General features: G+C 40.6%; 6 protein-coding genes across 6 annotated transcripts; 4 read left to right on the plus strand and 2 right to left on the minus strand.

Moving 5' to 3' along the window:
• Window positions 1–3,202: 3,202 nt before the first annotated feature.
• Window positions 3,203–3,897, plus strand: LOC121799559 (plastocyanin-like). The gene has a single exon (XM_042198970.1). The coding sequence runs from the start codon at window positions 3,244–3,246 to the stop codon at window positions 3,757–3,759; it is 516 nt and encodes a 171-aa protein (XP_042054904.1). The 5' UTR covers window positions 3,203–3,243; the 3' UTR covers window positions 3,760–3,897.
• A 419-nt stretch (window positions 3,898–4,316) lies between these two features.
• Window positions 4,317–8,448, minus strand: LOC121796585 (phospholipase D delta-like). Its single transcript, XM_042195409.1, has 11 exons — window positions 8,055–8,448; window positions 6,999–7,574; window positions 6,755–6,871; window positions 6,340–6,534; window positions 5,961–6,239; window positions 5,804–5,872; window positions 5,580–5,727; window positions 5,355–5,503; window positions 5,038–5,199; window positions 4,755–4,967; window positions 4,317–4,673 (listed from the first exon to the last, which is right to left on the minus strand). The coding sequence occupies exons 1-11, from the start codon at window positions 8,376–8,378 to the stop codon at window positions 4,380–4,382; spliced, it is 2,526 nt and encodes an 841-aa protein (XP_042051343.1). The 5' UTR covers window positions 8,379–8,448; the 3' UTR covers window positions 4,317–4,379.
• A 3,114-nt stretch (window positions 8,449–11,562) lies between these two features.
• On the plus strand, window positions 11,563–13,524 carry LOC121806946 (thioredoxin-like protein CDSP32, chloroplastic). The gene is made up of 2 exons (XM_042207128.1): window positions 11,563–12,082; window positions 12,952–13,524. The coding sequence occupies exons 1-2, from the start codon at window positions 11,642–11,644 to the stop codon at window positions 13,411–13,413; spliced, it is 903 nt and encodes a 300-aa protein (XP_042063062.1). The 5' UTR covers window positions 11,563–11,641; the 3' UTR covers window positions 13,414–13,524.
• Window positions 13,525–14,929: 1,405 nt separating this feature from the next.
• On the plus strand, window positions 14,930–15,957 carry LOC121806964. Its single transcript, XM_042207146.1, has 2 exons — window positions 14,930–15,089; window positions 15,703–15,957. The coding sequence occupies exons 1-2, from the start codon at window positions 14,984–14,986 to the stop codon at window positions 15,840–15,842; spliced, it is 246 nt and encodes an 81-aa protein (XP_042063080.1). The 5' UTR covers window positions 14,930–14,983; the 3' UTR covers window positions 15,843–15,957.
• On the minus strand, window positions 15,875–17,958 carry LOC121806956 (pentatricopeptide repeat-containing protein At1g20300, mitochondrial-like). Its single transcript, XM_042207138.1, has one exon. It carries the CDS (start codon window positions 17,847–17,849, stop codon window positions 16,239–16,241), a length of 1,611 nt encoding a protein of 536 aa, XP_042063072.1. The 5' UTR covers window positions 17,850–17,958; the 3' UTR covers window positions 15,875–16,238.
• A 1,094-nt stretch (window positions 17,959–19,052) lies between these two features.
• Window positions 19,053–21,541, plus strand: LOC121757392 (probable prolyl 4-hydroxylase 3). The gene is given in 9 exon segments (XM_042152948.1): window positions 19,053–19,234; window positions 19,327–19,416; window positions 20,124–20,181; window positions 20,184–20,230; window positions 20,350–20,447; window positions 20,646–20,793; window positions 20,901–21,082; window positions 21,325–21,410; window positions 21,527–21,541. Coding segments are annotated over 9 exon segments (906 nt in total).
• Window positions 21,542–22,093: the final 552 nt, after the last annotated feature.

The raw sequence follows: 22,093 nt of genomic DNA on the forward strand, positions 1-22,093 counted from the left end.
TTGTAGACAACGATTTAACACCTCAGTCTGGCCGTCCGTTTCGGGATGATATGCCGAACTCATCTTCAGTTTAGTCCCCGTCGCGCGAAACAACTCCTGCCAGAAGGAGCTAAGGAAAACCGGGTCTCGATCCGAGACTATGGACCTCAGGATACCGTGGAGGCGGACCACCTCTTTGGTGAACAGGGCAGCTACCTGTTTTGCAGAAAATGGGTGGCGGAGAGCGATAAAATGGCCGTATTTGGACAAACGGTCCACCACCACGAAAATGCAGTCCATTCCGCCGGCCTTGGGGAGTCCGGAGAGAAAATCCATACTGACGTCTTCCCAAATCCGCTCTGGAACCGGAAGGGGTACAAGAAGTCCGGCCGGCGATTTCGTGTCAGATTTATGACGTTGGCACGTTGAGCAAGCTGCCACAAAATTCATGACATGTTTCATCATCCCAGGCCAATATACGTTGGAAGCTAGGCGTCTGTAGGTGCGATATGCTCCGGCATGACCTCCACTCGGCGTTAGGTGGAATTCTGCCAGCAACTTAGGGATCCACGACGACTGGGATGGCACCACAATGCGGCCTTTATAAAATAGAACTCCATGGATCAGTTCGTAGTGCGGCGCCGCCGTTTTCTGCGCTACTGCCGGGTTGTCCAGCCGTAAGGCTAACTGGACCGCATCTGAATAACTGGTGATATTTGATGCCTTCATATGCATCCGGATCTCTGGGCGTAAAGCTGCCAAGAAGAACCCGAGATATTGGTGGTCGGAGAGATCAGTCTGGGCGAGGCGGGCTTCGAAAGCTGCCACGTAGTCGGTGAGAGAACCGTCATGGCGAATAGCCGCGAAAGCTTCATACTCATCGAGCGCCATATTATCCCCAAAACGCTTCATCATTTCCTGTGTAAAACGATCCCAGGACAGAGTGGGAATCCGTCGTGTTAAAAGGTGAATCCATGGCAAGGCCTGGCCTGCCAAGGCTGCCCTGGCAACCTTCAAACGGTTTTCTGATGGGGTGTTGGACACCAGAAAGTACTGCTCCGCCCGCGCGAGCCAAGCGATTGCATCGGATCCATCAAACGTCGGCATAAGTATGGGCGACGTGCCCACAGAACCGGCTATGTTTGATTCATGGCCTGCAGATGACTCTGTGTCGTGTCCCTTGCCGGAAGCCATAACCTTCCGGACTTCCTCCATGAATGTTTCGAGCTTAGACCCCAACGCTGAAACCCGCTCATCGTTTTTTTGGAACTGAATACTCATCCGCTCGTCCGTTTTCTGGAACTGCATATTCATCTCGTTGACCGCATTGGCCAATGACTCATGACTCTTCTCCAGATCTCCCGCAGCCTTCTCTAATCCTCCCAATCGGGCCTCCGTACTACGCGTACTAGCCATCGATCACCGCACCAAATTGATAGAGTAAAGGCTGGTGCCAGTAAGGAGCACGAGGAGTGCTCGACAAAATGCCCCAAAGGATAACTCACCATGTGTTTGACAAAATAATCAAATGAAACAATAATTAATTCTGGAAACAACTCTCGGCTTTATTGAATAACATGAATGGAAAGGAAATGAGTAACAAGACTAATCCTCACAAAGGAGGCCTGCGATCAATCGCCCTCTAAACTGATCTTCCTCGATGCCTAAACCATTAAGAGGGCTCTCTAATTTATAGGTGATTAGCGTAACAAGAAGTTACTAAAATAAAGGAAACTAAATAACAAAAGTGGACTAATGACTGCTGAGATCTTCAAGCTTCTATAACAACTTCATTCCACCAAATCCTCCATTTCGGTTGGCCCAGCTACTCCCTCCATATCCTCCTTTTCGGTTGGCCAAACAACCTCTCGATTTCCCCGCGTGTACACCCTCCACTCCCTGTCCGTATCAGATGCCCTGAGAGTGTGGTATTTCTATCACCTATTATATGCATGTTGTATTGATGGTTATAGGTATGTGTGCCTCTGCTATTTCTACTTTTTGCATGTGAACTAATTACTCTTAGAGTCTGTTTGGTACCATGGAATTGAGAGTGTGGACTTGGAATTAGAGTTTTTCATTCCAAATCTATTGTTTGGTAACACCAAAATGTTTGAAATTTAGAATTGAACTAGCGTAACACCCGTGCGATATACCTCATATGTGTTCATATTCTAGCCAACTCACTTCATTTCAAGCACTTTTATTGGGCTCTGGATAATTTTTGGTTTGGGTCAGTCGTGCTCTAGGCTGGATTTCTTTTGTTTGAAGTTTTCGGCCCTAATGCCAATTTTTCGGGGCTTCAGGCTTCAGGCTATAGCATATCATGCTATGGGCCGACCTTTCAGATTTCAATTTTCATGCATTTTCTTACCAAGCGTTGGTGCAAAACAATAGGGTTATAAAACCATAATAACAACTTCCAGATATGAAATCGATATATAGTTATATACTACTCCATTCGTCCCAAGGTAGTTGAGATATTTTTTTTGGGCACGAGATTTAAGAAATTGATTTGTTAAAGGTTAAAGTAGAGAGTAAAGTAAGAGAGGTGAATAGAGAGTAAAGTAAGAGAGGAAATAAAATTTTTACCAAAAAAAAGGGAATGACTTAACTACCTTTGGACAAACCAAAAAGGAATACGACTCAACTACCTTGAGATGAGGGAATATTTGATAGTACCAAATATGTTTTCAATTTTAAAAGTTTCGAAAGACAAATATTCAAAACAAAAATCCATTATCAAATTCAAAAGAAGAAATTTTGAAAATTAGAAAATTAGGAAATATTTACTTAGTTTGTGATTCTCTTGAGATAGCCTTATCGAACTACCTAAGAAATAATGATACTCTTAACATTGTCTTTAAATTAAATATTTTGTCGAGCCTAATTTTTAGCGTTTGAGGAGCTTATCATTTTTAATTACTTATTCTGAATTTAGTTTTCTGAAATGAATTTTTGTGGCCTCTAATTTAATAGTGTACTTGCAATCATCCTCCCATTGAAGTACATTATGGATATGGTTGTACTACACTAGTTGATTTCATTCTACATTTACCTCATTGTTTGTTTTCTCTTATTAATAACTTCCAAAAAAAAATCTTTATTCAATATTCCAAAACGAATTACTTGTGTTTGATTTGATTATTGATCCAACAAGCACACACCACACAAAATCTAGCCTAAACATGACCATTTTTACTATTCCCCCATATAAACTCCACTTGGTTTCCTCATTTTCCTATTGCTACACAATTCCTAAATATGCCCACTATCACCTCGCCATTTACTCCCGTGATGACGTCATGCTTGAGCACTAAACTTTCACACCCGACCCCTGAGGCTACCACCACGAGACTGGTCGCTGCTAGAGCCAGAGCGAGAGCGCCCAAGCTCGTGGTGAGAGCCTTTGCAAAGGGCCTGGCGGCAGCCACAGCGGCACTCACAGTGAGTGCAGCTGTGGCCGGCAACGCCATGGCCATTCAGATCACTCTTGGCAGTGACGACGGGGGGCTAGTTTTCGCCCCCCAGAACTTTGAAGTGGCGGCGGGCGAAAAGATCATCTTCTTCAACAACGCTGGATACCCTCACAACGTGGTGTTCGACGAAGATGAAGTTCCGGCGGGGGTCGACGCGACGAAGATATCGATGCCAGAAGAGGAGCTGCTGAATGCGAAAGGAGATACATACGAAGTCACTTTGACAGAGAAAGGGACATACTCTTTCTACTGCGCTCCTCATCAAGGAGCTGGTATGGTTGGAAAAGTTACTGTCAAGTAACTCATTCAATGTTAGTTTATAGTTCATGTAATTATTTAAATTACTCGAACCAATATGCTATTTGATTTATATAGAGTAATCAAGAATTTGTTTTAGTTAAAGCAATTGCAAAATGAAATGATGATATTTTGTTACAAACTTTGATTGTGTTGCAATATTTGGTGACCATTTTCGACGTTCTTTTTCGTGTATCGTCTCCATAAGATCTCGTTTTGTTAACAAGATCAATGACTTTGGTGCTATATACTGTATAGCATTCTCGGAATCTTTCATTGATTTTCCGTTTCGCTTCTCAAGCTTTGAAGCTTAATCGTTTTGATTTTCGAGCACTCCTTGATTCTCCAGGATTTGCCATTTCTTCCATGCCTTTGATGGAAGAATGACTTGGCTCTTGATACTACTTGTTGGAAATTTATGTTGAGAAGTTGTGATATTTGAAACAGGATAAACACTAATACATGTATCTGTATTAAAGTGTCACATAATATTAATAATTGGAGTTGGAATCTCTCTCCATAATATTTATGATGAAGTGTTTATGCTCGAAAAAGTGTGGAGGTGAATTCTGGTTGATATATTATAAAGAAAAATTAGTATAACAAATAAAAATGAAGATGTGGTTAAGTTGTCAAAGCATCAGGTAGATTAGTTGGAGCCCCTAACACCTTACCACCAACATCTGGGAAGGTCTCAAATCCGGGCCGAGAACTGATGTTTCCATCGCCATCGATACGCACTGGATATTTGAGGATATGACCTTGCAACGCCATGAACTTGTCGGCCGTGAATCTCCTCCAGTTCTCTTCCGCAACTGTATTAACATAGTCGACACATTCCCGCTCGCTGGCTTCCTTGAAGCAAGGATGGATCTTCCCCAAATGCTCCGCCCACAGCGACATTCTGTACCCATACACCTGCATACATGCTTCTGCTTAGTAAAATACGCGGAGAAAGAATTGAGTGATAGAGAGCGAGAGAGAGGTGATGCATGAGACCTGGCCGCGTGGATGGTACTTCTTCTTGGCCCATGTGTGGTGTGGCTGATAGGCTCCCATGGCGATCTCCGTGTCTCTTGAACCGGCCATGGAGCGTTGGTTGATGTTGGCTGAACCGATTATTACATACTCATCGTCCACTATCATTCCCTTGGCGTGGACGTATATCATGAACCGGCCTGATTTTGTCTTCCTCGTGCTCGTCGTTGGTTCCTGCATCCATCATTTCTATTTCTACATTCAATTCAACCCAAGCACCGTTGAAAGGAGTTCAAACACTTACTGCGTTTGGAAGCGATGAGGCCTCGCTTGACGATTTCATCTGATACTCCTCGCGGTTGCCCAGACAGTAGAAGTTGAGATAGTCTGTTGGATGCGCGTTCACCAGATTTGCCGACTTTATTTCTTTAGCAATGAGCTCGTACATCATTTGCATCGTCTGTGCCTGTATCACCGTCACCAATAAATACATCGAAGAACAAAGAGAAGTTTGAAACAAATTTGTGCGGGCTTGGTCCAAAACAAACAATATCAAACTAATATGCAGTCGATAGTCGTAACTAACATTATAAGGTAGGAAAAGTGAATGGATTAGTTAACCTGCCAGTAAAGGATTTCTTGAACAGCAGCAGAGCTGGGAACACCCTCTGGCCACATTGGAATAACAATATAAACTCTGAATTTCTCTTTGGCCCTTATTTTGCTCACTATTTTCAATGCAAGTTCCATTGGGATTAAATTATCAGCCCCTACAAAAAACACACACATATGAGTACTAGTTTAAGACAACTAATTGAAGTAAGAAAATTGGAGAAATGAATGAACCTGCATGTTTGTAGTGGGGCCAGGCATAAGATGAGCCAAGGAAATATTGATTCTCAATGTAAATGAAGTGTTGAGCAGATCTAATTGCTTGAATATAAGCCATTTGAATGCTTCTATCAATCACCAGATTTTTAGCACAAACCAGATTCTGAAGAATCAAAAGTCCATCATCATTTAACATCACATACACAAGAAAAACTTATTCAAGATTCACAATTTTTTACTTGCTTTTCAGCTGCATACACACTCTTGGGAAATCCCTTGAGCGATCCGGAATCTATGGACCGGAAAATCTGTGGACATCAGAAGCGGCCTCATTAGTTTGAACGAAAAACAAAAGGGAAAAATGAAGACGAAGATGAAGACGATTAATAGCCTAACCTGAACATGCCAGTTATCAGGATCATTTTCCTCATAAACCCACAACAAAGGATGATCATTTGGGATGTTCATGGAAGGACTATTGATCCAAGACATTTTGTCGATCTTGATGAGAGCATCGTGCCAGCGCGAAAATCGGGTCAGCTTCTGACCGATCTCGTTCCATTTAGTGGCTTTCTTCCATCGCTGCTCGAAATTGGTGAGGATGTCGTAAGCAGCCGGGCCTTCTATCTTGCAGTGTAGATCGTGCCACGGCTGTCTTGGACCCTTAGTTCCTGTCTATCAAAAGTGTAAATACAAATGCACCCCATTGGTCAGACTAGTGAAGAAATTAATCTAGATAGATAGATAGATAGACAGACAGAGAGGAGGTTCTAACACCGAATGTGGGATTATGATAGTCGCCACGGAACACAGTTTTGAGATCACGATAGAGGCGGTGCTCGGGTGTGTCGTAGCGGCCGTCGCAGAGGTCGAGACCGCCGATGAATGTTGTGATTTTCCGGTTGTTGCCGTGGTCTTGAGTGTCAACTATCACACATTTCTGATGGTGAGTGTAAATTGTTCCCACAACCTGCATGTGTAAAAGGGTAGAATAATGCTACTACTCTCTTCCACTATTAATTGGCTCAATTTGATATTTTCGTCCGTCCGCAACCTTATCTCTATAAAACCGGTACTATAAAAGTATGACTCACATTTCGTTACATTTTTCCATCAACTTTTCATTACATGTCTTAAAACCCGAGCTAATAAATGACGGACAAAGGGAGTAAAAGAAGAAGAAAGGATGCCTGTTGTTTGATAATGCTAAGCTTATTGCTTCCATAACGAGGAGCAAGAACGCAGGTGACCGAGGAGTGCTTAAAAAACTTTCGAGTTTCTTCGTCATGAGTTTCCATTACTCCTGTCTACATCAGATCAGAAACTAAATAAATAGGCCCACTTTATAGTCGGAAAGATAAATAAACAGAACATTGTAAGAACACAAATTTTAAGTATAATTCAAAGATAGATGAGTTATGTAGTGATGCATACAGTATTGATGAAGAACTTGCTATGGGAAGTCTTATCATCCCAAACCAAGAGCAGCACCCTCACCCCTTCCTGGGACTTATACTTGAGCAGCTCCCCCAGTGTGAGTTCGCCGCCGTGGGGTAGCGGCCGCGACGCCTCCCTCACGAGCCTCACCTTGTGGTATATCGACCACCCCACGATATACACCATGTGGTGCGCCTCCATGATAGCGTGGCATATGTCCTCCCAGCACTTGTCGTGCTCGAACTGCTGCCCGCCCTCCACCTCTATCTCTGGCAGCATCCCATCCGGCACGTGCGCGTCCTGGTACAGCGTCACCTTCCCCCCGTGCCGCAGCGGGAAGTAGCTCTCCCGCAGCGCGTACCTATCCGTCACGCCCTGCAGGTTCGAGCTGCACGGCGTGAACGTGATCTCCACCCGCACAGCCGTGTCCGGCTTGTACGGCTTCCCCTGCGGCCCGATCAGCGGGATCCACTCGTCGATCGTCTCCCCCGACGCGATCCGCCACGCCTCCATCTTCGCCACCCCGATCCGGTCCGCGCCGAACACGTCGTTGTCCTTCACCTCGAACTCGATCTGCATGCATGCAGATCTGGTCAATTCATGACTTTTGAAACTGGAATATAAAATCATAAATCTTCAAATTTTCACAATTGTCCTGTGATGGTCAAAATTGAAACTAATATGACATAAACAAATATGAAATGACAACAAAAGGACATCATATTTATGCCGTTCTGTTGTCATATAATACTCCATTCGTCCAATTAAATATGCAACATTTGCTTTTCGGCACGGAATTTTATATAGTGTTGTTTTGTGAGTTAATGAATAGGGAGTATTGTTTCCATTTTTAGAAACGTTTTATTTTTAATGAGACAAATTAAAAAGAAAAATGTTTCATTTCTAATGAGACAGAGGGAGTATTTGATTTTGCCATATGCGTTTCAGATTTGGCCATTGCGGGATAATCGAGAAAACTTCAAAAGTTATGATTTTTTATATTTCAGTTTAAAAGTCAACGAAAAGTTATGATTTAAATGAGAGACGAATTACCTGTGAGACAGGGTGGGCGAGGGGGATGTTGAAATGCTCGTCCCAGACGGGGTTCTGGGAGTTGGAGATGACGCGGGTGCGGGCGACGCGGGCGCCAGCGAGGCAGACGGTGACGTAGGGGTCGCTGGTGATGATCTTGCTGTGGTGGTGGCGGCGACGGCGGTAGGGGGTGCATGGCTTCTTGAAGGCCTTGAAGGCGGTGAGGAAGCGGCGGAGGCGCTCGACGAGGAGGTCCATGTTGGGGAGGCACCGGGCTTCGATGATCTTGAGGTCAAGGTCGCCATGGAGGTAGATTACGTCGTTTCCCGGGGTTTCTTCGCCCATTGCAATGACTGAGCCGGTGGCGGAGAATGGTGGTTGCGTCGCGTCTCCGCCGTCGCCGGTGATGAGGGAGATGGATATTGTTGTTCAAAGGATATGTGTGGCGGAATTTTCTACCTTGCTAGGAGGAGGGGCGTTGCCTTTTATATTTGGATACGTGTAGGGTCGTTTTTATGTGTTACAACAAATTAAATGAAGTAATTTCATTGGCATATTTTCTTCCCTAAATAGTATCATTTAGTGACACACTTATTTAAAATTAAGTCACTCTCAATATTAATGCATGGGCGTTTTTCAGCTCTAGTCTCGTTTACAATAACAAATTTCTTCCCCTGCTTTGCACAATTCTTACGCTTCATATCTTCAAATGCTAATTGAAGAAAAATACGTCCAAACAAATTAAACAATTCCCTATAGGCTTACAAGTAAATGAGCCTCCTATAAAATGTATCATTACCTAAATTCTGATCACTATAAACAAAATTTGTTGGTTCAAACTAAAGAGTCCACGCTGCAAATGCTAATGAAAATGCTAATGGGCTTAGTTTTAATTTAATGAAAATGCTGTTGGGATTCCTCAATAATAGTTTTTGGGTCTATTAAACAAGTAAAATATTGGGTTGAAAAGCCCAAACTAGGAAAATTAGATTTTAAATTAATTAATTATAAATGTTTGTGAGATTGAATTGATCAACCTAGTCCCAATATTAGTCGACCCATAATAACTTGATTGAGTGGAAGTGGATAGTATTTAATTTCCAAAGTTAAACCTTGAACTAAATTCCATTTATTCCATGGATTTGATTAATAGCAAAATTAGCATAGTTATCCGAATTTAGTTTAGAATTACAATTGCTCAATGGTAGAATTTAGAGTTCAAAAATTCACTAATTGTCGAATTAAGCCTAATCGACCTTTTACATCTTCCGGTCAGTGAAAAATATACAATCTCCATCCACAAAAAATAAACCAGTTTTACTATTTTGGATCTTCCACCAAAATTAGAGCATCCACAACCGTGCTCTTGCCAGCGGCACGGTTGTGGGCCCGGGCGGTACTATTCATGCCTGCTCTCTGGCAAGAGCACAACACCCACAACTGTGCTCTTCCGCAAGGACGAGCACAATTAATATAAAATTCAATTACACAAAAACATTTTCATGATACTAAAATTCATTAAAAAAACCACAATAAAAATAACAAATTACAAATAAAATAAAAAGACATAATTAAAATCCTAAAAATTAAAAATTACATAATTAAAATACTAAAATTAAAAATTACATAATTAAATTCCTAAAAATTAAAAATTACATAATTATTGGCTAATATAACCCGAGGAAGACTACGCATCCGGCGGCACCAACCCCAATTGTTTTTGGAGACCCAATATCATGGACTGGTGCGTTTGAAGTTGCGTGGGGGTCATAGTTGACCTATCGGCCATATTGAGTTGGGCCAAAAGGGCCCACAACGAGTTGTTCGGGGGTGGAGGTGGAACATAGGGTGCGGGTTCGGGAGCAGGGGCAGATGGAGTCGCGGCGCGACGTCGTTCGGCCGCCGCCTTCTTCCTACCTTGCGGTCGGCGTCGGGAACCGCTTGGTTGGGCATCGGGGCTACCCAAGTTAGCTTCGGCGAGTTGGCTAGCCACTTCTTCGCCGGCGTCGGATAGGGATGCCGACCGTGAGCGTTTGGAGGAGCCGCTAGAGGAGGATGTTATGCCTCCCTTATACTTCGGGTGCGTCCGCGTCTCCTGCCAAACGTTAAGATATTTGAACGACTTACCGTTCATGGATTGGTAGGTGCTCAGCGAGGCGGTGATGATGTCGACCTCGCTTCGGCCGCTCCCGGCATTCCGGGACTCCTGGATGAAATAGCCGTTGAACTTGCCAATTTCTTCGTTGGCTCGGCCGATGCAGTTGCGCACCATACTCTCGTTGCGCTCGATCGTTCCCGGCGGCCGGTGTGCATTGTACCGGCTAGAGACGCGCCACCAAAAGTGATCGCCGGATTGGTTCGTTCCAACCACCGCATCTTCGGAGATTTCCAAGTACGCCTTGAACAATCTTTCCATCTCCGCCGGTGAGTACGGTGTGCGGACACCGGCGCGAGATGGAGGATTCGGCATTTGGGAAGGGGCGCGAGGCCTAGGCTCCGGTGTCCACCCGTAGCGCCCATCGGAGGCACCTTGATCGTCGATTGGGTATGGCCGGTAGCCACTCGGAACGCCCGAATCTTGGGTGAGAGGAGGGGCCGAATATTCCGTTTCCGGACTATGAAACGGTTGCGAACCGAACCATTCGGGGTTCCAACCGTGAGAGCCGCTTGGGTTGTCGTCGTTACCGGACATAGTGGTGTTGTAGGGTGTGAGAGGAAGATGAAAATGGATATGAGAGATTGATGATGAGAATTGTGTAGTGAAAGTGTGAATTTTTTGGAGTGAAATTGGGGGTATTTATAGATGAAACTGTGTATTTTTGGGGTAAAAAAATAAAAAAAAAAATTAAAAAGTGGGGAAAAACGGTTATAAACGGATATAATTTTTTGGGGAAGTGAAATTTTTTTTTTATTTTTTATCGATTTTTTTAATAAAAATCCGATTTTTAAAAATAAAAATAAAAAAATGTTTGAAACCAACGGCTATGCCGTTGGCGAATGGGAGACCGCCACGTGTGCGTCCGCTGGCACGGACGTGCTCGATACATCGAGCAGCGCCGTGCCAGCGGCGCGGTTGCAGCGGTGGCGGTCCTTCGCCTTGCCGCTGGCACGGACGGCGGTGGCGCCAACCGCCACCGCTGCGGATGCTCTTAGACCCATTTCTAAATATGAAAAGTTTTAAACATTTAAATACTACTAATAATATGGACTCACAGTCCACTAACACTACTTTTTCTCTTACTTACCAATTGTACATGTAAACTCGTATCATCTACAACTATATCTATTTTTGTTAGAAGAATGTAGTAATTAATTTCAGAAAACTATTCTATATCTTTGAATTTTCATTTTCATTTTGACTTAACACTTGTCAGACACTCAAAGTTAGGTATATATTTGAAAATACTCCATAATAAAACAAACTGTGGAGAAAAAAAATCTATGAAAGGTGTGTAGTGAGAATATCATAAATATGTGGTTACCATAAGCTCTCCACCCATCACCACATAGATAAAATTATCTAACATGTCACCAATAATTCCATCCCTCAATCTTCTCATCAAATCTTCTCCCAACTCCAAAAATCTCCATTTTCACATCCCCAATCCATGGCTTCCATGGCTACATTCACAAACTTCTTACCCAAACAGACCCCATACCTCCCTCCCATCTCCAAGCCAACCCCTCTCAACTTCAACCTCCTCCCAACACCAAAGGAAAACCACCTCCTCCACAAACTCTACACCGTCAGCCGCCGCGCCGCCGTCGTCGCGAAATCTTCCGCCGCCCCCGCCGGGGTGGAGAAGGTGAGCCGCGACGAGAGGGTCCAGAAGGTCCACAGCATCGCCGAATTCGACGAGGCTTTGAAGAAGGCCAAGAACCGCCTCGTGGTGGTGGAGTACGCCGCCAGCGACGTCGAGAACAGCGCCCAGATCTACCCCTTCATGGTGGAGCTCAGCCGCAGCTGCAGCGACGTTGACTTCCTCCTCGTGATGGGAGATGAGTCTGAGGCCACGCGCGCCCTCTGCGCGCGCGAGAAGATCGACCAGGTGCGTATACAAATCCATGTGTTCTATCCTAAAATTAATACTCCCTCCGTCTCGCACTACTTGCACTTATTTCCTTTCTTGACGTCCCAAGTTATTTGCACTCTTTCCATTTTTAGTAACAATTTATACCTACAGCCGTAATTGTTGACTTTGTCTATCACTCATTCCTTAATCTCCGTGCCCAAAAGGAAAGGTGCGAGTAGTGCGGGACGGAGGGAGTATTAACTTTTTTTTTCCTGATTAAGTTGGACTATTTAAATTTAAAATTTAGATATACTGCTCTATCAATTAATTTTTAGTTTTGTTATAGATTTATGGTTGGATCAATTGAATTTAGTCCCCACTCTAATTTAGTCCGCAATTGAATTCATAATAAAAATACTCTGCATGTAGGATTTTCTCCTAAAACTAATTTTTAAAACTTATAAACTACATGTTCACGAAAAATAATTATGTTTTTTCATATTAGGTAGATGTGTCCTGAAACTATTAGCTAGTCATTTTCCACTTTAGTTTGACGATCACTTCAAGTAACATGATAGAAATTTATAGGATTTTATCCTGAAACTAATCAGTAAAACTTATTTAATCGTTTCAAATCTATGTTGAGATATTATTATATTTAATTTTATTTCATTTTATTTAACGCAATAGGAGGAGATGGTTTTTGTCTAATTAGACTGAACCATTCCACTGTTGAAATAGCCTAAATTTAAAATCTAGATATAATGAACAAGTTTCAGTCTAGATACGTATATTATTGGATTAGTTTAATTTCATATATAGACGGCGATCCGAACAGACTTATATAATAGTTTCAGTTGCGTAGATATTATAAGTATTTATTTATATTTGATTTGCCAACACAGGTGCCGCACTTCACCTTCTACAAGAGCATGGAGAAGATCCACGAGGAGGAGGCGATCGGTCCCGAGCAGCTGGAGGGCGACGTCCTGTACTACGGGGACAGCCACTCGGCCGTGGTGCAGCTCCACTCGAGGGAGGACGTGGAGAAGCTGATCGCGGACCACAAGAGCGACGGGCAGCTGATCGTGCTCGACGTGGGGCTGAAGCACTGCGGGCCGTGCGTGAAGGTGTACCCGACGGTGATCAAGCTGTCACGGTCGATGAAGGGGACGGTGGTGTTCGCGCGGATGAACGGGGACGAGAACGACAGCTGCATGCAGTTCTTGAGCGACATGGAGGTGGTGGAGGTGCCCACCTTCTTGTTCATCAGAGATGGGGTGATTGCGGGTCGGTATGTCGGGTCGGGTAAAGGGGAGCTTATTGGGGAGATTCTTAGATACCAGGGAGTGAGGGTCACCTATTGATTTGGATGCTTCTTAAATTTTATAGATGTGGTGAGATGATTATTTTGGGAGCAAGATATTGTGTATCTGGTTTTGATGGAATAAATCATAGTTTATAATTCTGATTATAAACGTTATTTATCATTTATACTATGTCTATATCTAATTAAGAATACATATGAATGATATGCCACGTACCTCATGTGAGCACCACTCTCGTTTGACCCACGTTTAACGTTGTTCGTTTTGATCTATATCTTTAGTTTGATATTAAAAAATGTAATTGGAAATTTGGATTTCACAAAAATCATAAAAATCAAAGCTTGATTTATTTTTTATTAATTTATTTAAAATTATAGAGAAAACGAGCAAATCGAGCTTTGATTTTTATGAATTTTGTGAAATTAAAAATTTCAATATTTTTTAATGTATTAGAATCAAACTAAATTTACGAACAACGTTAAACATGCGTCAAATGAGAGTGATTTTCACGTAAGGAGCTCACATAAGTTACATAGCATATCATTCATCTACGAATACATGCTTATGAATAAGGAAAAATCAGGTTTTGTACTCTCTTTGTCCCTTAATAGATAGTACATACTTGGGGAATGACACGGAATTAGGTGGAGAGAGAAAGTAATATATTTATATTATGTGAGAGAGAGTTTAAAAAAATGTGACATCTTTTATAAGTTAAATTAAAAAGAAAAGTATGACATCTATTATGTGACAGATGGAGTAGTATATATAGACCTTTGAACATTCTAGCAAATGTGTATTGTAGGACGGGAGATAACTTAGTTCAAACCCAATGCTAGCTTATGCTTTTCTATTTGGATTTGCCCCTCATCGTGATTCCATGAAAATGACGTTGGATTATTCAAATCTAAGGGCCACGCGTCGATAAGAACATTGAACTATTTATGTGTTGAGAATACTGACACAATTATGAGGGAGACGCTCTTGAGTCATGGCATATTTAATTTATTCATCAATCATATTTTCCATTATTTTTCAAAAATAAAAATTGCAAAATATAGATTTTTGTGGATTCAATGACAAAATAGTGATGATCATGGATTGAATTATATTCCTTTCGTCCACAAATAATCATTTCATATTTCTTTTTCTATATGTGCACTAATAGTTATCTCATTTAATTTTTGTTAGTTTGATAAATAGATTCCACATTATATTCATATTTTATCATAAAATAATTATATATATATATATACACTAAATTTGAAAGTATAATTCATATTTTACTGACTTTTTCATTAATTTATTTTTTATTTCTTGAAATCCTGAGTCGGATCAAAATAATAATATGATAAATGTAAATGGGCTCGAGCACAACTATTACTAATTTTGCAAACTTAGCACAACTATTACTAATAGTATGATAAATGTAAATGGGCTCGAGCAGATCCGTCAGCCCACTGGCTCATAGTGATAAATGTTTTAAATGGGCTCGAGCAGGTTCGCCAGCCCACTGGCTCAGCGGTAAATCATTTGAAAAGTGTGTGTGTGTGTGTGTGTGTGTGTGTGTGTGTGAGAGAGAGAGAGAGAGAGAGAGAGAGAGAGGAATATGGTTGTAGCGTTGGATTTGCAGGATTTTCTTCTCCGAGCTAGGGTTTTGAAGCTCTACAGACATGCTCTCAGGATTTCGCGGAGAGCTCCTCCTGATTCTAAAGGTAAGGAATGAGGCTTTCCAATCTTTCAAAAAATTCTACTGGTTTAATTTTGTTCAAAATCGATAGCTTTATTTCGTGTAATTTAATGTTTGATTAGCAGGCTGCGATCCCCTTTTATGCTATTTGTCCTATACTTTCTCCTCAACAATCTTGCATTTAGATGTTGCTTTCCAAATCATTACAATTACCCGCGGTTAATTTGGGGATAAGAAATTGATCATTCAAATTTCAACTTAGTGACCTCATTTGGTTTTCTATTTTTAAGCCCTTTGGTGTTACTAATATTGCAATGTTTTTTTTATAGCATTGTGGGTCTTAGAAATTGGCTGTGAAATCTTAATCAGATGTTTGAATTCTGTTCATAACTTGACTGTCCTGTTTTTGTTGATTTGAGTATAGTTTCTAAACAAAATCAGTGAGAATTGGTTGTAAATAAGTAAAACAAAATCTGTGAAGTTGACTATAATCCGAGACACATTTTGAGTTAACTCTTTCATTTTAGTTGCTTAGACCATTTCTAACTCTGATTTGGTGTTTACAATTTACTGGTTTTCCGTTTTCATGTGCTGATTTCTTGTGGTGAAAATGTTCTAAAAATCCTTTTTTGAATCAGATGAAGTGAGACAGATTATCAGACAAGAGGTGGGAAACAACAGGACTTGCAAAGACAAACAGAGGATTCGGTTTTTGATCAGCGACGGACAGGAGAGGCTGAAGCGTTTAGACGAGACCCTCGATATGCAAGGACGATAGTATCAAAGATTCGTGTTTGTAATTTGCTTCACTTTTTGTAGTGTACAAGATGTTATTTATACAATGACACAACATTATTCATTGAAATTACAATCTATTGGAGTTCAAAAGCAAATGCGCACACATACATTATAGTATCAAATGAGGCTGAAAAGTGTTTGGTGCCTAAAGAGAACAATCAGAATCCAGTTGTCTCTTCAACATAGATGCAATAAGCATCAATTCTTTGCAAAATTTAATAACCAATGAAGCCAGCCTAACCAGAGTTTCAAGTAGCTAGCATTTCGACATACCCTTTCAAAGCAACTCCCTTTAGTGTATGATCGTGTGCAATCCAGTTGTTCTTCTGCAGACTGCACGATCAAGCAAGTGGACCAACGGTGATAGGGTCGATCTCTATAGAGGGCAAATGATGAAACCCCTATCGACCATCTTCTCCATTAGTTCTTCATGCTTCTTCAGCTGACCGGCTTTTCTCAGCTGCTTCATCACCATTTCATACACCTGTGGACTAGGTTTCAAACATTTCTCCTCAATCATCTCCCGAAAATACTTGTATGCATTGTTCCAATGCCCCATTGAGCAGTACAAGGAAATAAGAATCTTGAAAGTATTCACATTAGGCTCCACCCCATTCTCGTGCATCTCGTTCCAAAGCTTGATGACCATATCAGTAGACTTCGACTCAGAAAACATCTGCATCAACACATTGTACGTCACTGTGTTGGGCGTGCATTTCACATCCTTCATCCTCACAAACAATCTATGCGCAGCATTGACATCCTGGTCTTTCGCTATGCACCTAAAGATTGGATTGAAGCTTGGTGCGTTCATCTCGCACCCTTTCTTGATCATAGAAGTAAGCACCTTCTGAGCATCCTCTCGATTCTTTTCCTTGCAATGCGTTTCAATCAGAAAGTTGTATGTGATCACATCCGGCTCGCAAGAAAGCCTCTTCATTTGATTATATACTTGCAGCACCTTCTCGGTCCTCCCGGCCTTGACATGAACCCGCATCAAGTTATTGAAAGTGACCGAGTTTGGCTCACACCCGCCATCAATCATTTCAGCAAACACATCGTGTGCATGAGTTACCTGCCCACATCTACACAATGCATCAATCACAATACTGTAAGTATACACAGTAGGCTGAATCTCAGCTTCCTTCATCTCCTTAAAAACCCTCTCAGCCTCAGCAATGTTACCCGCTCGAAACCAGCCATGTATTAAGCTCGTATACACCACAACATCAAGCTCAAACTTATCCTTCAAACTATCGAAAAACGCCTGCGCTTCAAACGCCCGGCGTTTCCTGCACAACATCCCAATCACAATCGAGAAAGCCTTCCGATCAGGCTCGCATCCGTATTCCTGAATCCGATTAAAAGTATGCACCGCCTCTGCAGCCATACCGGCACGAATATACCGCCGAATCAAAATCGAAAATGTTTCAATCGGAATCTTCATATTTTGAGCTTTCATCGAATCAATTAAGCTCCAAGCGACATCGAATTGGCGTACCTTTCCGGAGAGATCGACCATTTCATTGAACAGCTCGAGAGATTGCGAAGGCTCCAGCGCCGGCGCGGCCCAGTTGAAGAAGGCGAGAGTTTGGGGGAAGGGAATACCGTGGCGTGGAGCGCCGCATTTGTCGATCACGTGGCGGACGACGGCAGCCGATACGGATTGAACGGTGGAGATATTCGAAAACTCAAAAGAGAGAGATGGCAGCGCCACGTTAGGGTTTACGGGGTTTAAGGCTAAATTGGGGTTCTTGCGGTGGTGGTCTTTGATTAACGAGTAGAAATTTCCGGCGATGAAGTTTTCAGCTGACGAGAGTTCGACGGCGGGGCGTGCTTCCTCGGTATCGTCTCCTGCAACTACGTCGTTTTGATTCAGCTCGGTCGCGGCGGAGGAAGAGGTGTAGAGGTTAATATTGGTTCTGAAAAGAGGAGAGAAAGCGTGGAGGGTCAAATTTAAGGGCCGCTTTGACTGCGCAATCGCCATTGGAAGCTGCTTCAGCTGGATTAAGGAGAAATCGTGAGAGGAAGAAGTGAAATTTGGAGTGGGGAGTAAATCTGTAAATTAGGGTTTTACAATTTGATATAATTATCAAATTTGGACAAAACTTTTACTCCAATTAATACTCCATTAATATCCTATAAATATTTCAAAAGTAGGCTTATTTTGTTTGGATGTCCACGGATAATAATTTTATTTAAATAGTGAAATACAAAAATGGTCTCTCGGCTATGGATTTATCTCGTCTATAGTCCTTGAACTTTAAAAATATAGTCAGTAGTCCATGGATTAAGGGTTTATTTTGAAATTGATCTTTTTGGCTATTTTTTATCTGAAAATGCCATTTTGAGCATTTGGATAATTTCATCTTTTCACATTTTAACTATTTTAATATGATATATTTCAATGATTACTAAATCTGATATTATTTTAAAATTATCTTCTTCTTCTCTTTGTCATCCTTCACTATGCTTTTTATTTCAATAACAGAATTAATTTTATAAAATTAAATTTAAAATTTAGATTTTTAAATATCAATAAATTATTTGATACTATAATTATCAAATTTGGAGAAAACTTTTACTCCTAGAAAAAATTAATATATTAATATCCTATAAATATTTCAAAATAGTCGTATTTTGTTTGGATATCCAATAATAGTCTCATTTCAAAAATTATCACTTCTATATTCTCCTTTCTTTTTTACCTTTATTTTTTTCTCTTACTTTAATAATTTTTTCATTAAAATTAGTGTTTGACTATTTTTGTGGACTAGAGTATTTATTATTAATGCCTTATTAAAGAAATGGAGATCCTTATACTGTCTCTTTAATTTTGTATGCCCACTGAAAATGAAAAAGTATAAAAATCCACAGAAAATTTTAATTAATAAACTTACCTGAAACTAGATGCTGTGCTGCCAACTGAACTGAACTGAACTGAACTGAACTGAACTGGTGTTTACTCTGACAAAAATACCCCTACCGTATCTCGAGCACCACGTTATATACGATGTGCAATTTTGTGTTTTCACTCCTCCTTTGAACTTCTTCTTTACCATTGCAAACGCATGCAGCAATTCACCATCCAAAATTCAGCCTTCTCAAAAATTGCCCAATCGATTCAAGTCTACTGATATAGTAGAAAATTTTACTCTCTCTCTGTATTGATCCTGATTCTTTGTGTAAGATGGGGAAATGGAGGGGCAATCGGCATCTAGGAATGAGATGTTCTACAATAGTTTTAGCGCTATCGATGCCGTTAATGGCTACGGTGTTGCTATTAATGCTGCTCGAACTTGGAATACCTGTTCCTGCTGGCTCGGAAGAGGATTCATCGCCGATCAGACTGAACCGCATGATTTTAGACAAGTAATTTCTTCTTCTTTTATTTAATTTTATTCGCGGAGTAGTTCGATGTGTTGATGGTGTGTATTTTCCATTTGATTTTGTGGTGGTAGTAGCAATGGAGGTGAAGGATTGGGGGAAAGGGGAGAACAGAGGACGGAGGTCGTCTCGTGGGAGCCTAGAGCTTTCATCTACCACAATTTTTTTGGTGAGTTTTTGTGATATATTCGTTTTAATTAGTTTGCTTATGAGCTAGAATTGCGAATAGGATTTTGAGTGAGTTCGAGTTATTCGTTTGATTACCAACTCTAATTGTGAATTTTGATTGAATCACAAGTTCAAGTACAGCAACATTTAGAGAAGATATACTGTTAGGATTGGAGATGTTTAAAATACAGAGTTGGAGATTTGGATGGGCAGATATTAGTGAAAATAGTTGATTACATCTACATGTTAAATCCTCATGAATGTTGATTATAATGAATTTAAATAAAATTACATCTAAATTTATTTTCTTGATCTTAGTAGTTTTAAGTTATTATAACTAAATATACAATTTCATGAGACATAATTACTCATAAGTACTCAACATAGTGTGCAATTACTTTTGATGTAAAAGATTATACGTCATTTGTATTTGTAGCAGAGACTTATAATTAATACTACTATAAGGAATTAAGGATCATACATAGGGACAGGCATTCAAATATTTAGTTTAAATGCCCCATTATTTCGTTTTGGATCATTTTTAATTCATTATGTATGTAATTCAAGATTCTCATTGGTTTAGAGCCATTCATAAGTTTGGATCTGGTGTTTATGGAAAAACTCTTGAATCTCATTACAGTTTACATTATTGTTCCGTTGACGTGATATGGCATTTTTGTTTGACTACTCGATCTTTTTATTAATAGTCCAAGGAAGAGTGTGAGCATTTGATAAATCGTGCCGCGCCTCACATGGTGAAATCAATGGTTGACTGGTTGTAGATAGCGAAACTGGGAAGAGTGTAGATAGCAGGTTCGTTTCTTTGGCCTATCTTCCCTAGTTGTGTTTGCCATTTGTGTTTCATAACAACTGTTCTATCTATCCTGTTATTGACTCTGAGATGCAAAGGAAAAACGACTTCATTTTTTCAGTGTCCGTACAAGTTATGGAATGTTCTTCAAAAGAGGACAAGACAAAGTAATCAGAGCTATTGAGAAAAGAATAGCAGACTACACATTGATACCAGTAGGTACGGTGAACTTTACTCGAAACTAGACTTTGTCAACAAGTGTATGGTTGATATAACATATGACCTTCCATGATCTCATGCAGTATCTTATTTTCTTGCAATTTTTACGACGCTCATGAAAGTATATGGTTGTGACATTGTGTTTGCTGATGTTACTTAGCAAAGAGTTGTCTAATTATGCTCTGATTTTATCAACAGAGCACGGGGAAGGTCTACAGCACGGGGAAGGTCTACACGTTCTGCACTATAAAGTGGGGCAAAAATATAACCCTCATTACGACTACTTTGTTGATGAATTCAACACACGAAATGGGGGTCAGAGAACCGTAACCCTTCTCATGTACTTGTAAGTTTCAATCCTTCAAGGATGCAACATCACTGGTAGTTACTTAACATTACTGTCAATGAGTGGTTCAAGAACACAATTTCTTTTCGTTCCCCACAATTATGCAGGTCAGATGTTGAAGAAGGCGGCGAGACAGTCTTTCCAGAAGCCAAGGGAAATATAAGCTCTGTAGCTGATGGAATGTCAGAATGTGCGAAGAAAGGGATTTCTGTAAAACCGAAAATGGGCGATGCACTGCTTTTCTGGAGCATGCACCCTGATGCCACTCTAGACCCTTCAAGCGTGCAAGGTTAGTTCTGCTCGTTAAACTTCATTATCTTTATCACACATCGTCTTCAAATTCAAATCGTCTCCTCCCATTCATTCATTAAGAGAGAATATAGATATTGTGTGTTCAGACCGTGTGAAGATTGATGAACTTGTGTGTAAAATATAAATCAATTTTGAACATGTGCATGTTAATGTTTTTGGGTGTGTGTGTGTGTGTCTGTCTTGTTTTACCTTACAAACAGTATGTTTTTGTGTTTTCAGGATATAGCCCAGTTATAAAAGGGGACAAGTGGTCTTGCACGAAGTGGATGCATGTTGATGAACACAAAGTTAGGAATAAAAGGAGTGTAAATCATAGTAGCATTTTTATTATCCACAATTTTTATGTTTTTTTCTTCACAAAGTAACGGATCCTTCTTACGGATTTAGCATTATTTTTCTTTAATTTTGTGTCCATCATCAGCAGCACGAAAAATGAAAATAAATAAAAATAACAAATGAGAAACTAACCTATTCAAGTTGATGATAATATTATCATAGAAAATATTAAAGACGCTAATTTATATGTCTAATTGTACCATCAACCCTTCATAAAGTGTTTTTATTGTTAGTGTCTCAACTAAATTTAGGGCACACAAATACAAGCGGTCTAAAAAAGATTAAGATTATTTGCCTCTTTAGGAACGCTTTCTTTTGCATCCAATTTTATTTTTTTAAAATTAAACGCTAATAATTACGTCTCAATTTTTGTATCCCTAAAAGACAAGTTTGTTGCAGTGAACAAAAACTATAACTACGTCCAACCTCACGACGAAGACGTGGCATTTATAATTTTATCAAGTCCAATGATAATACTCCCACTGTCCCATAGATATAGGCCAAATTTCATTTTTCGTCCGTCCCATACAAATAGTCTATTCCATTTATGACAATTTTTTCTCTTTCTCTTTTACTTTATCAATTATGGCCCCACAATCCATTAAATTATTTCAACTATTTTTTCTCCTTCTCTCTTACATTACTAATCATG

This window comes from Salvia splendens, chromosome 1 (genome assembly GCF_004379255.2).
Source record: "Salvia splendens isolate huo1 chromosome 1, SspV2, whole genome shotgun sequence".
In the NCBI taxonomy this organism is placed as follows: Eukaryota; Viridiplantae; Streptophyta; class Magnoliopsida; order Lamiales; family Lamiaceae; genus Salvia; species Salvia splendens.